Source organism: Molothrus aeneus, chromosome Z (assembly GCF_037042795.1).
Source record: "Molothrus aeneus isolate 106 chromosome Z, BPBGC_Maene_1.0, whole genome shotgun sequence".
Taxonomy (NCBI): domain Eukaryota; kingdom Metazoa; phylum Chordata; class Aves; order Passeriformes; family Icteridae; genus Molothrus; species Molothrus aeneus.
In genome coordinates, this window is record NC_089680.1 from 29,510,571 (window position 1) to 29,522,745 (window position 12,175).

The 12,175-nt window shown below is 40.3% G+C and overlaps 2 protein-coding genes across 2 annotated transcripts in view; one reads left to right on the forward strand and one right to left on the reverse strand.

The window, feature by feature from the left end:
* PGM5 (phosphoglucomutase 5) overlaps positions 1–2,388 on the forward strand; it is a 69,650-nt gene extending 67,262 nt beyond the window's left edge. The window contains exon 11 of the mRNA XM_066568923.1: positions 845–2,388. Coding sequence (XP_066425020.1) covers positions 845–934 — 90 coding nt within the window. The 3' untranslated portion in view covers positions 935–2,388. The remainder of the gene's footprint in view (positions 1–844) is intronic.
* Positions 2,389–8,167: 5,779 nt separating this feature from the next.
* On the reverse strand, positions 8,168–11,200 carry TMEM252 (transmembrane protein 252). Its single transcript, XM_066569082.1, is given in 3 exon segments — positions 8,168–9,021; positions 10,852–11,165; positions 11,168–11,200. Coding segments are annotated over 3 exon segments (681 nt in total). The 3' UTR covers positions 8,168–8,687.
* Between the last annotated feature and the right edge of the window lie 975 nt (positions 11,201–12,175).

The following is a 12,175-nucleotide window of genomic DNA, read 5'->3' on the forward strand; positions in this document are numbered from 1 at the left end:
ATTCTCAAACCTAATGTATGTGAAGCTGGAATTAGTTTATTTGAAAGAGACAGCTGTAGAAAATCTCTAGGGATAAAAGAATTGGTTTGGTAACCAAATATATGAGTCTCTGAAAAGAAAATTTTCACACAAAACTCAGTTCTGCCATTTTATCTTTGTGGATCATTTAACTAACTGAAAGAAGATCCAATTGTGATTTAAAAAATTGTGTTTTACTTGATTTTCATGTGGTATTATCATAGCTGTCATCTGTACTCACCCATTCAAGCCTATAAATGGCTGTTTAATGAGGTCTGTAGCCTGAAACTTGAAAGTTCATGCTGTTCTGTTGGAATTTATCCTGTTAATAAAGTTGCGTGTGGTATTAGTCAAAACACACTTCTGTGAATTCTGTTAAGGTAGTTGGTTGTTACAGTCCCTTCTGATCCTAAGCTTCACATATTAAGTGTATTTAGACAAAGAAGAAAATATCATCTGTTTGATTTCCCCTCATCAGAATAGAAGCTGGTCTACCTCTGTTATTTCTGGGTTGTTTTGTACTGCAGATTTCAAAGAGCTTCACATTTCCTGTTTCACAGAGAGTGATCAGTACAGTGTATATTTATTGTTTCTCTTTTCTGCATAGCTTAGATATACTCAATGTAACACTTCACAAAACATATGCTAAGCATGATACCTATTGTGTCAAGTATAACAGCAATAGACACCATAGCTGTGTCAGTTTTTGATATTCTTATTTACTATTATTATTATATAATTGTGCAGTTAAAAGAAGGATTTATAAATGTAAGATGTCTTTTGATATTTCTGCTTTATGTAATTCAATGTATTTCTTCATCTTTAGGCCGTCCTGAGTCCTCTTATTGCAATTGCGCTGAAAATATCTCAGATTCATGAGAGGACAGGACGAAAGGGACCCACTGTCATCACTTGAAGCCACGGAAGATTGTTAAACCAGGGCCAAAAGAGGAACAGCAAGGAAGAGACAGAACCTTGTTAAAACTTGTTAGCCATTTGTGCCTTGTATGATTTTAAAAGTTAGGTGGGAAGAAAAATTCAATATAACATTAAGCGTAATCATTTGCATTGATCTCCAATGCAATAGTGTATTGACTTGTTTTACCTGCAGTATCATAATTTCTGATAACAGTATAACCAAAGAAGGAGGCCTTAATGTTCAAATGTTGTCAGTAATGTAGCCAAAAATGACAACTTCTTGGTTTTAAATGCTATGATAAAAGTTAGAGAAATTTCAGTATGGGGGAGAGAGGGAGGAATTGCAAAGCAAAGATATGTTTGGTGAGTGTTGTTTGGGATTCTTGTCACATTCTGGTAAGTTTCTGAAGAGGTGTACAGAGCATGTCTGAGTCATAGGGCCGTGTACTAAGCTTTGCACGGGGTGTATTTCCTCCCCTGGCTCCATGCCTCCTCTCAGGCCTCTCCTCTTGCTCACAGATGCACACTGACAGCAGTGTTGTATACACACTTACACTTGCGCCCAAAGATGGGGTTATTCCATACTTTTTTACCCCTGCTTTTAAAACATATCAATGTGATTTCTGCCTTTAGATTTTCCTTATTTTTTGACTCTTTGGTTGTTTTCCTCCAGAAGGAGGCCTTTGTTCTACAAAGCTGATTTTGTCCTTCCAGCAATATGTCGGGTATGGAATCTGACTGTCTTCCATAATATTCCTCATGTCAGGAGATGATACTGGTGCTTACTGTGTTTGAAAGATAATCTCTGCAAGTTCAGCAATTGTTTAGGAGTTACGGAAGTTTTTTTAAGTCTTCTGAATATTCATGCTCCACTTACCACAAAGTAAGTGAGTGAGAGGGAATTAAACCCTAATCAATTGAATAGAAATACTAGTCTGACTCACCCTCTGGACATGGTTTTTATTAGATTCTTGGTAACAGTGGATCATGCAATAAAAATTTGGGGAGTGCAAGAGATGTTTCCGGCATAGATCTGAGAAGGCTGTTGGGGATATGGACATCAGCATTTTTCTGCCTGTGAAATGATACAGCAGTTCTAGCTACAATACTGTGCTCTGAAAAAGAACACAAACACTTTATGCATGTGATTTGCTTGAGAGCTTTGCTTCCTTGGAAATGGTATGATCACTTGTATCATTCGTCAAGGTGGCTTTGTGCAGCTTGCCTCTTTGCAGTGTATTTCAATTCATTGTGGTTGTCAAATTTTAGTACAACTAATATAATGTTGCAGCAAAGGAAATTGTTTAAATTTCTTTGAACACTTCTGTCAGAAAATGGCTAAACACTTAGTATACAATAAAGAGTAATGCTGTATATCTGTCTTAATACATAATTGTGGACAAGACACCTGCACTTTCAAGCATCCTAATAAAGTTGCCTTTATTACAATTACATTATTACTTAATTGGTTCTAAACAAATGAGGTATGTTCTCACTTAGTGTCCTATCTTGCCATTAAATGTTCCCACAAACCAAAAGAGATTTTAAGACTTTAGTTCTTTTTACAAATATTTTTCTTTTATATGATGTGACCAAGACATTTTCACACAGTTTGGACATCTACTTTATAATGTAAGAGCACCAATCTTCACAGAAACCTTGTTTATATAGTATTTTATATTTATAGTTATATTTATTTATTAATTTATAATTTTATTTTTGTCTATTTTTAATTCAACTTTTCTAGATGCAGAATAATCTCTTAAATAGTAGATCACACATGGTCAAGCATAGACACATTCTGGATTATGACAGTTCAAATTACTGGGTTGTGTGAGGGAACATTCTGAAAGTCAGTCCACTAAATTTCTAAAATCTTGTACACATTCTCTGACAATGAAATTATTTTTGATCACGTAGTGAACTAGCTGTTTATACTACAGAGTATTCCATTTGCCAGGCTTTTCTGAAATGAGAATACAGTTTGAAAAGTAAAATATATTGCAGTCATGTGTCTTTCAGGATGCAGTGGGAAGACTCAAGAATAGATGAAGACTGAAGAAACATACTTGTGCTTTTATCAGAAAGCTGTCACTAGAGCTGCAGTAGATGGCAGTCTACTTTCATGAAGGCAGTCATCATAAACCAAGGGGCATGTTTTAAAATCTCTGTATTGACTTTGTCCTGGGCTGGAGAAACATTAGTTGTGACTGTGTATGGAAATGGAGAAGAGGGCTGTTTCAGAAAAGGGTTGTTTGAGTCTGGTTTTGAATAGCTGTCAAACAGCAGACTGGCAGAAGTAGCCTACCCTGAAATTGCCATCCCTTTTTTTATGGTGATGGGTGATACTGATAAAATGTTACTAGTATTTTCCATCAGTTAACTGCTTTTCTCTGCAAGAAGATGAATAAAACTTTGTAAGGCTCAAGCACAGCTTTTTATATCTGAAGTATGTGGGAGAGGACTGTAGCCACATGGAGTGTGCTGCATTTCCTGAGGTTTTTTAATTATTAACGTGATAGATGAATGTGTGGAAAAAAGCAAGTTATATGAACTTACAAAAAGATGCAGAGCTCCTAAAACCAGACCATACATTTAGCAGAAGGAAAACTATTATTATACTGTTCATCTTATCACAGTGTCTAGGCACTGTGAGAGAGGGACCCACACCCTTTTGTGCTATTGTTTAATGAGCAGCTTCCTCAAGTCTGGAAGTTGCAAGATTCCTGTATTATTCAGCTGTGATTGCACTAACATTTATTTGGATCATTCTGTTTCCTAAACCCTCATATTTTCTATGTGTTCAGAGACAATTTGGAAGGTGATATACTACTCACCTAACCAAAGGATCATGGAATCCTCGAGGCTGGAAGCAGCCATCAGGACCAAAATCACCCATGTCCCAGCTCACAGCAGAGTCAGGTAGAGGAGGCTGCCCAGGACCATGTGTAGTTGACTTTAATTATCTCCAAGGACTGCTCCCATAGTGCAAAAAAAAAAAAAAAAAAAAAAAAGGCCAAAATCAAAAACTGAATAGCAAAACCTTCTGGAGTGTTCAGATGGAATTTCATGTCACCCAGTTTGTGCCCATTGCCTCTTGTCCTGTCACTGAGAAGATCCTAGGTCTGTACATTTCTTTTTTCCTCACCAAGTATTTCTAGAAATCAGTAAGATGCTTCAAGAGCCTTCTCTTCTCCAGACCAAACACTCTCAGCTCTCTCAGTGTATCATCATATGACAAGATTTCCAGTCCCCTTTATGGTCCTTTGCTGGAGCTACTCTGGAATGTCCAGGTCTGTTTTGTGGTTGGGAAACTCAGACCTGGACCCACCACTCCAGATGTATCTTAAGTCTACCAGTGCTGAGCAGAGGGAAAGGATTCTTATACCTTCTTACAGCTGCTGCTGCTGCTGCTGCTGTTTTTCCTGGTGCAACTCAGGATGTCAATTGCTGTCTTTGCTGTGCAGGTGAGTTGCTGGTGAGTTGACAACTTTTTGTTAAGCAGATGATCCCCCATCCTTCTCTGTGTAGCTGTTTTCCAGCTCACTGGCCCCAGCATGTATTGCTGTCTGGGTTGGTTCCTCCACAAGGGCAGGACTTCCCTTTGTTAATGTTCAATTAGAAGGTCATCAAGTTGGTTAAGCACAATCTACCTTTCGTAAATCCTTCCTGATCCTAAATGCTTTCTTGTCCTTGGCTTTGGCAAGGGTTTCCAGCATTGGCTATTCCATCACCTCCCCAGGAACTAAAGTGAGGCTGACCAACCTATAACTCCTCGGATCCTCCTTCTTTCAGGGACAGGAGTGATACTTGCTCTCTTACCTCAGGGACCACTTCTGATCACTCACAATCTTTTAAAGGCAAGAGAGGGTAGCTTGCAATAGCATGATTTAGCTTCTTCAGCTCTGCCATTCTAAGTCATTCCATGGATGTGTGTATGTCCTGTTTTTTCAACTACTTGCTGACCTTTTCTTGCTCCATCCAAAGTAAGTCTTCCTTACTCCGTATTTTTCCTGTAGTCTCAAAGGCCTAAAATTCCTGGACTGCTTTTACCAGTAAAAATGGAGACAAAGAAGGCATTGAGCACCTCAGCCTTTTCTATGTCCTCTTCCAACTCACATGGATGTAGAAACTTTCCCCATTACCCTTCACATTTCCCATCTGTTCTAGTTTCAGCCCATACAGAGTTATTTTTGCATTTGCTGGGATGGAGGTATGGGAAGGTCAAGAAGGCTGGAGCCATATGGATGTGTACAGGTGATTTATTCTATACTAGTCATGTCATCGCTGTAGGGCATGGCTTTGAGTAGAAGAAAAGGCAGAGTGGAAGGACAGACATTTTCGTTCCCTCTTTACCTGTGAAAGCAAAGTGCTGAGCAGAGTGGTGCAGTCTGGGTGGAGCCATGCAGACTGGCTTGGGAGATTTGTCCGTCATTGCTTTCCACTGTCTCAGATGTGGGACAAAAACCCCGCATTGGCTGTGGTAATGTCCACCCTTTTCTCCTTTGTCTCTGGAAAAGCCATGTTGCCACCAGGGATGCAGTAACACCTGCCATTTTTCTCCTTTGTCTCAGGAAAAGCTGCATATCACAGGCCATGGTAACAAGAGGATAGGTGGACTTCCATAAGCATTTTTGGGGTGTAATCACCCTCATTTATCTATTGTTAGTATTGTTGCTGTTACTGTTTGTTTCCTTATCTTACTATTTTTCCAGTAAATTGTTGTCTCAACCCATAATCTTTCCCTTTTTGTCCCTTTCTCACTGGAGGAGGTCAGGGGAAGGGAAGTGGATGTTTGGAGCTTAATTTCCAGCTGATCTTAAACCACAGCATCACCTCGTTCAACTCCAGGTGGGCTTTGGCTTTCCTCATTTCATCCCTGCATGATTGTACAGTGCTCTGCATTCCTCCTAATTCAGCTGTCCCCGCTTTCACTTACCATACATTTCCTGTTTATATCCGAGTTTAGCCAGGAGCTCTCTGGCCATCCATGTAGGCCTTTTGCTGCCTTTATTTGAACTCTGCATATCAGATTGAACGACTCCTGAGCTTAAAGGAGGTGATCTTTGAAAATTAAACAGTTGTCCTGGACTCATCTTTTCTTCAGGGCCACGACCCATGTGACTCTTCAAGGAACTCTGAAGATGTTAAAGTCTGCTCTGTAAACTTCAGTTCCACTCTTTGCTATTCTCCCTCCTCTCAAATTTCTGAATTCTCCGTCTCATGACGTCTCATGTTCCCTGCAGCAAAAACCTTCACATGCCCACACATTTCTTCTGGTGTTGTGAGTGCCAAGATTGACTTCTCGGTTACCAGTGTCAGGAAGTTGTTTGTCAATGCACTGAATCTGTTGTGTTCTGAAGCTTTACTTTGACCACTTCATATCCTTCAGCCCAAAGAAAATTTATTTTAATGTAAAATTTCCAGCTGCTACTCTTGGCAAAGATAAATTCACACTATTAAATACATTCAAAATCAAAGTGTTTAAAGCCTTTTGCTGCCTTAAGATTATCGACATTTTTAAGCTCATTGCCCACAGCATTTTGCATTAAGTTCATAATCATTAGCTGAAAAGAGAAACTTAAAACCAGGTTGTATCAAGATATTAGGTATTAATATGAATGTTCTCGCTATCTCAGTAACATTTTATTGCATACTGCAGGTTGAAGATGCATTAATCCTCAGTTTCACATTTCTGGATCCATTATGACCTCACAACATCTGAAAAGGGCTGGCGCTATAAAGGGGCACTGCAGGACTCTTGTGGAATTGGGAGAAAGGAAAGAACTTCCTGGCTGTTCATAAATATATGTGGACATGCTCTGAATGCATTTCCAATAGCAAACCAAGAGCAAACTTCAGTGATACTCCTGCAATTCTTGCTATTAGTATGACCCAGAACTGTAGTCCCAGCCATTTTCCACTCTCAGTCTTGCTTTAATATCACCTAATGTAAAACTTAGATTTCCACAGGGGTGGGGGGAAGCTAAACATACAGAGGACAAGGATTTTGCTGTGGGATGTCTCCTGGTTAATCAGTCTTACCTGCTGTGATTGATGCCTGCACTAATACTTGCATGATGCTGGCTGCCTTCAGAATCTGGGACTCTGGAGTAAAGAAGCTGGAGATTTTGGAGGATGGATGTGGTAATGCTAGAAGGTAAAGCTGTAATAAGGTCACTCAAGCAGCCTCTCTTTAACTGTTTTGGAAACAATGTGTTGTGTTCCTCTGATTTTTATTGTTCTCTGTGGTGTGCTGCTTCTCAGTCACTTTGAAAAATATATCTTCTGTCTCTTTCAGGGACTCTTTTTTTCTCCCTCTGGGTACTTTTCTACATTTCTCATCCCCAACTTGTCCTGAAAGGATTTTTCATCTCTGTAGCTTGTCCAACCCTTTTTATTCTTCTTTCCTTTTTACTTACAACAACTGAAGAACTGTGTGTTCTTCCCATAAAGGATGAAATTCTTTGAAAGACAAAACTGATGCAGCTGTCAGTTCCCTGGCCTTAGCCATGGCTACCACACATGTACAGCTGTAATGCTTAACTTGTAGACTTCCAGTATGTGAACATCTGGAAAGTGTGATAGCTTTTCTGTCTCACTGGTCTGTAGCAAAACCAGGAACAGGTTTCCCAGAGAGGTGATTCATGTCCCATTCCTGGAAAAATTCAAGGTCAGGTTGGACAGTGCTCTGACAACCTCATCTAATTGAAGATATACCTGCTCGTTGCAGGGGCTTGAACTAAATGATCTCCAATCCAAACCTTCCAACCCAGAAAGAAAAATTCTATCCAAAATAAATATTACAAGTTCAAATCTGAGTGAGCCCTCATGAAATTTTTCTTGCCATCTGGAATTACAGATGACAGTGGCCTGAATGCAAATTTGCCTCAGTGCTTTTGTGGGAGGAAGGATCCATGTAACAGAAGAAGGATGAGTCCAAGCCTGTCCTTTTTCTGGTGTTTGTTGTGTAATTATGAAGCCACTTGTGCCAGAAACAGGATACAGGGTCCCTTTTTCAGTTCCCACACTCTTGAGTAAGCTGTGACAGAAGCAACTGCTCTTAGAATTGGCTCAGAAGAATCAGAGACGGTTTTTCCTCCTGCAATTGATAGTTCCCTCTGAGGACATGTAAGCATAACCAGAGCTCTCTGTTTGGCAGCTAGGTGATGTGCCCTTATCCTGAATCATAGGCACCTTGTATCATACAAACAAATTCAAGGCATTTGTTTTAAATACGAAATTTATTAATGAATTCACTAGTAAAATAGCAGTTCTTTTTACCCCCCACGTAAAACAAATAACTTGAAAGGCATACAATACAAAAATAATCAGTTGCAACAAATAATCTGCAAATCTCAAACAAAAGCTAAGTTAATAGGTTTCCCAAGTCAGTTAATGTCTCAAAACCAAAAATGAGAGCTTTCTTTTGAAACTCCTTATGAAGTACAAGTCAAGATTGATAACACCACGGTGCTTCATTTATCTTGCAGTGTAAGAAACTCCTATTGCCAGAGATGGTGACTTCTATTAGACACAGCCTGAGAATTTCTATCTCTCTGGAGATTTATTCTAATTTGAAATACTGAGCACTTTTAAATATCCCCTCCAACTCCACTCTAAGTCACAAATGATGAATGTTTTTTCTGTGCAATTTCACCTGAAGAAGTGTTACTATTAGGGATCACTGACAAGTCTTCTTCCAGTTTTCCCTGCTTTGCAGACGCAGGATTTTACTGGCTGCCAGTCTCTCATGTTTTGACAGGTGTTGCTCTTCCTGAGGTCCTCTGGAAATCTGTGTCCTGTTGGCAACTGATTTCTTGCATGAATCTATGAGAATCTAACCCCCTTCCGGGGTTTGGGTCTTGGCCAGCTGTTTGCTGTTGCTCCAGACATAATGTGTATGGTGGTGGCGGCTGTTCCTGCTCATTTGTTTCACTGACAAACTCTGCGCTGCTTTCACTGTATGGAGGTGGAGGAATATTGATGAATTCTTGCTGCTTTATTGTGGAGGCAACTGACAGTGGGGAGACCAGTTTTTCAGGATCTATGCTGTCTTCATAAGAGGGAGGATAGAAGTCAGGCCTAAAATAAGCAAGCCAAAAAGAAACACATTATGGTGAAGTGTGATTTATCTCACAGAGCTTGGTTAGATGCTTCGTCTGTTATGTTTCCAAAATTTAGATGAGGTCTTAACTGTAAACAGACATCTAAGTGTGTTTAAAGAATTAAATACATTAATGTAAAATGTAGACATAACTGGTATAATTTGCCTTGCCTTTGTACAAAATGTTTTATTGAAACACAGCACTCTAAAATGACAAGCCTTCCCTGTGAAAATTCCCAACCATGGCATACAAACACTCATGCTTGTGAGTATTTTAACAAGTGAGAGAAAAGTTTAATTTGGAAGAAGAATGAGATCAGTGTTCAAAGTTATTTATTATTGCAATAACCATTGTTTTCCACAGTTTAAAAATAAATTTGGTATGTTTCTGCTTATCTAACCAAAATTTACTGAATGTTGCTTTTATAGTGCCTTTAGAACACCCATTCTCAGTGTTTCTAGTATGGTTTCCACAACAGTCCAGGAAAAGAAATTTGTATCCAGTGACCATGTTAAAGAGTTTTGCCAGGTCTAGTGCAGTTTAAGAAACTGTCTCTCTCAAAGCATCAGACTTTGTAAAGAACAAAGTTATAGGGTCACAGAATGTTTTGGGAAGGGACCTTAATGATCATCCAGTTCCTGCCATGGGCAGGGCCACCTTCCACTAGACCAGATTGTCCATCCAGCCTCGCCTTGAGTGCTTCTAGGGATGGGGCAGCCACAGCTTCTCTGGGCAACCTGCTCCAGTGCCTCACCACCCTCACAGTAAAGCATTTTTTCCCCAATATCTAATATAAACATATACTTTCTCCATTTGAAACCATTCCCCCTTCTACTGTCACTACATGTTCTTTTTGGAAGTCCCTGTCCATCTTTCCTGTAAGTTCCCTTCATGTACATAGGATGCTGTAGACTCACTGGAACCTTCTTGGGGCTGAATAATTCCAGCTCTCTCAGCCTGTCATCACAGGAGAAGTGTTCCATTCCCCTGATCATCTTCATGGTGCTCTTCTGGACCCACTATAGCAGGTCCATGCCCTTTCTGTGCCAAGGATGCCAGATCTGGATGAAATGCTCCAGGTGGGGACTCACAAAGACACAGCCAAGGAGTAGAATCCCCTCCCTCAACCTGTTGGTTACACTTCTTTGGATGCAGCCCAGGACATATTTGGCTTTCTGGGCTGCAGGTGCACATTGCTGGGTCACATTGACCTACTTCATCAATGAAACCCCCCAGGTTCTTCTCCCCAGGACTGCTCTCAAACCAATCTCTGCCCAGCTTGTGTTTGTGCTTCAATTTGCACCAACCCAGATGCAGAACCTTGTGCTTAGCCTGGTTGAATTTCCTGAGGTTTTTAAATTGGGGGGACAATCAGACAATACAATTTAAGCAGGAGCCATAAAATGAATGAGCGGAGGCCCCCTGCATATCTCAGCTTCTCTCTACATGAGCGCCCATCCCCCAGCAGCATCCTAAATTGTCTGCTGAGATGGAACTCAGTATGCTCCTGGTGAATTTGGAATAGCTGCACCTGCTGCCTCCATGCATGGCTTTGGAAGCTTTGGGAAGTTTGAAACTTTCTCTGTTTCAGGTAGTATACCTTACCTTAGGTATTTTTTGCATGAATGGCTGTTTGCACATTGCTGCTTTCTATAGCAAATAAAATTTCAGACTACAGTTCTCTCCACAGAAAAATAATAAAATGGCTACAGGATTTGCATTTTGTAAAAACCTTGCATTGCTTCTTTCTTTTCACAGTATGTTTAAAAAAAGCATCCCTCCCTCCCAATTAATCTGCAACACATACCTGTCTATGGTGCAGACATGTGGTTCTCTGTGGCTGGGATTTCGAATGAAGATGCCAAGGGCCCTGTATTTCAGGACTTCATGGAAAGTGCTCCAGAAAATACCAGTAACAAGGAGACAGAGCCCCAAAGCTAACAGGCAATAAAACACTAGCTTGTTGTTCCCACATCTGCACATGGAAGAATTCATGGACATGCAAAGTACTCCCAGGCAAATAGTGGAGAAACTGAGTAAGAGCATAAAAAGACGAATGAAAGTAAAAAGACCTTTAGACATCCTTCGCAGAAAACACAGCACTTTGTTCCTGTCTCCTGTTCCTGTTTGCTGACTCTCTCTGCTGTACTTCTCATATTCATGTATGGGTACTTTATATGCTACAACTCCCCTGTAGACAATTAAGAGAAGCAGAGAGTTTTAACCTACTCATTAACTCTTTGAAGACTTATAAACTCTTTTGAGATTAATTTGTAACCTTCTGCCTACTTTAGGAAGGAAGCAGAAACTTCCTGAACCATCCCTTTGCTGCTGTAAGCTCTGGAGTGTAAACTTGGACTGCTCCCTTCATTGCGTGATTTGCAGTGGTTTATACACTTCACTGCTTATGAATGGGACCTGTATTTGTTAAATTTGACTTACTTGACTTTAATAGAAGAACAACCAACAACCAGCAAAGATGGTCTTCATAAATCCCCATTAAAATTTGGAGGGAAAATATGCCTCATATAAATGCAGACATTGACATGGGAGGGGAATGGGCATAGGTAAAAAAACTGCTGTTCTCTGAGAGGGGATGTCATCTCATCTTTTCTCTCTGACTTGCCAAGATAAGGTAGCACTAAAGAATATTAGTGTCTGACAGGTGTCAATCTAGGTTCAACAAAGGATTTACTTCTCTAAGCACTATGTGTTGCCATGGAGTCCTGAGAGCCTAGGAAGCTGCCATGAAGCACTTTGCATGACCTACACAGCTCATAAAGGAGTCCAGCACCTCAGACTGGGACACAGGGCAGCCTTGAGGGGTGTCTGTGAGCTCCCAGAAGGAGCAGCAGAAGGGAATACATCTCTTACTGAGCGGGTTTCCTAGACATGGAGGTACCATGTCTGAAGAGCACTCTCAGCTTTCTCTATCTGCCTAACTTACACAGCTAATATTGGATGGGTATTACAGCAGCCAGCTCACGCCTTCCTATACTGGTTTGTAAGGTTCAAGTTGAAAAAACAGCAAAAAATTCAACTGCAAAAGCAACTGGTGACACAACAAATCGATTACTTCCCTTAAAAGACCTGCTTCAATGGAAAAGGCATAAAGTGGAGCAGATTCCCAC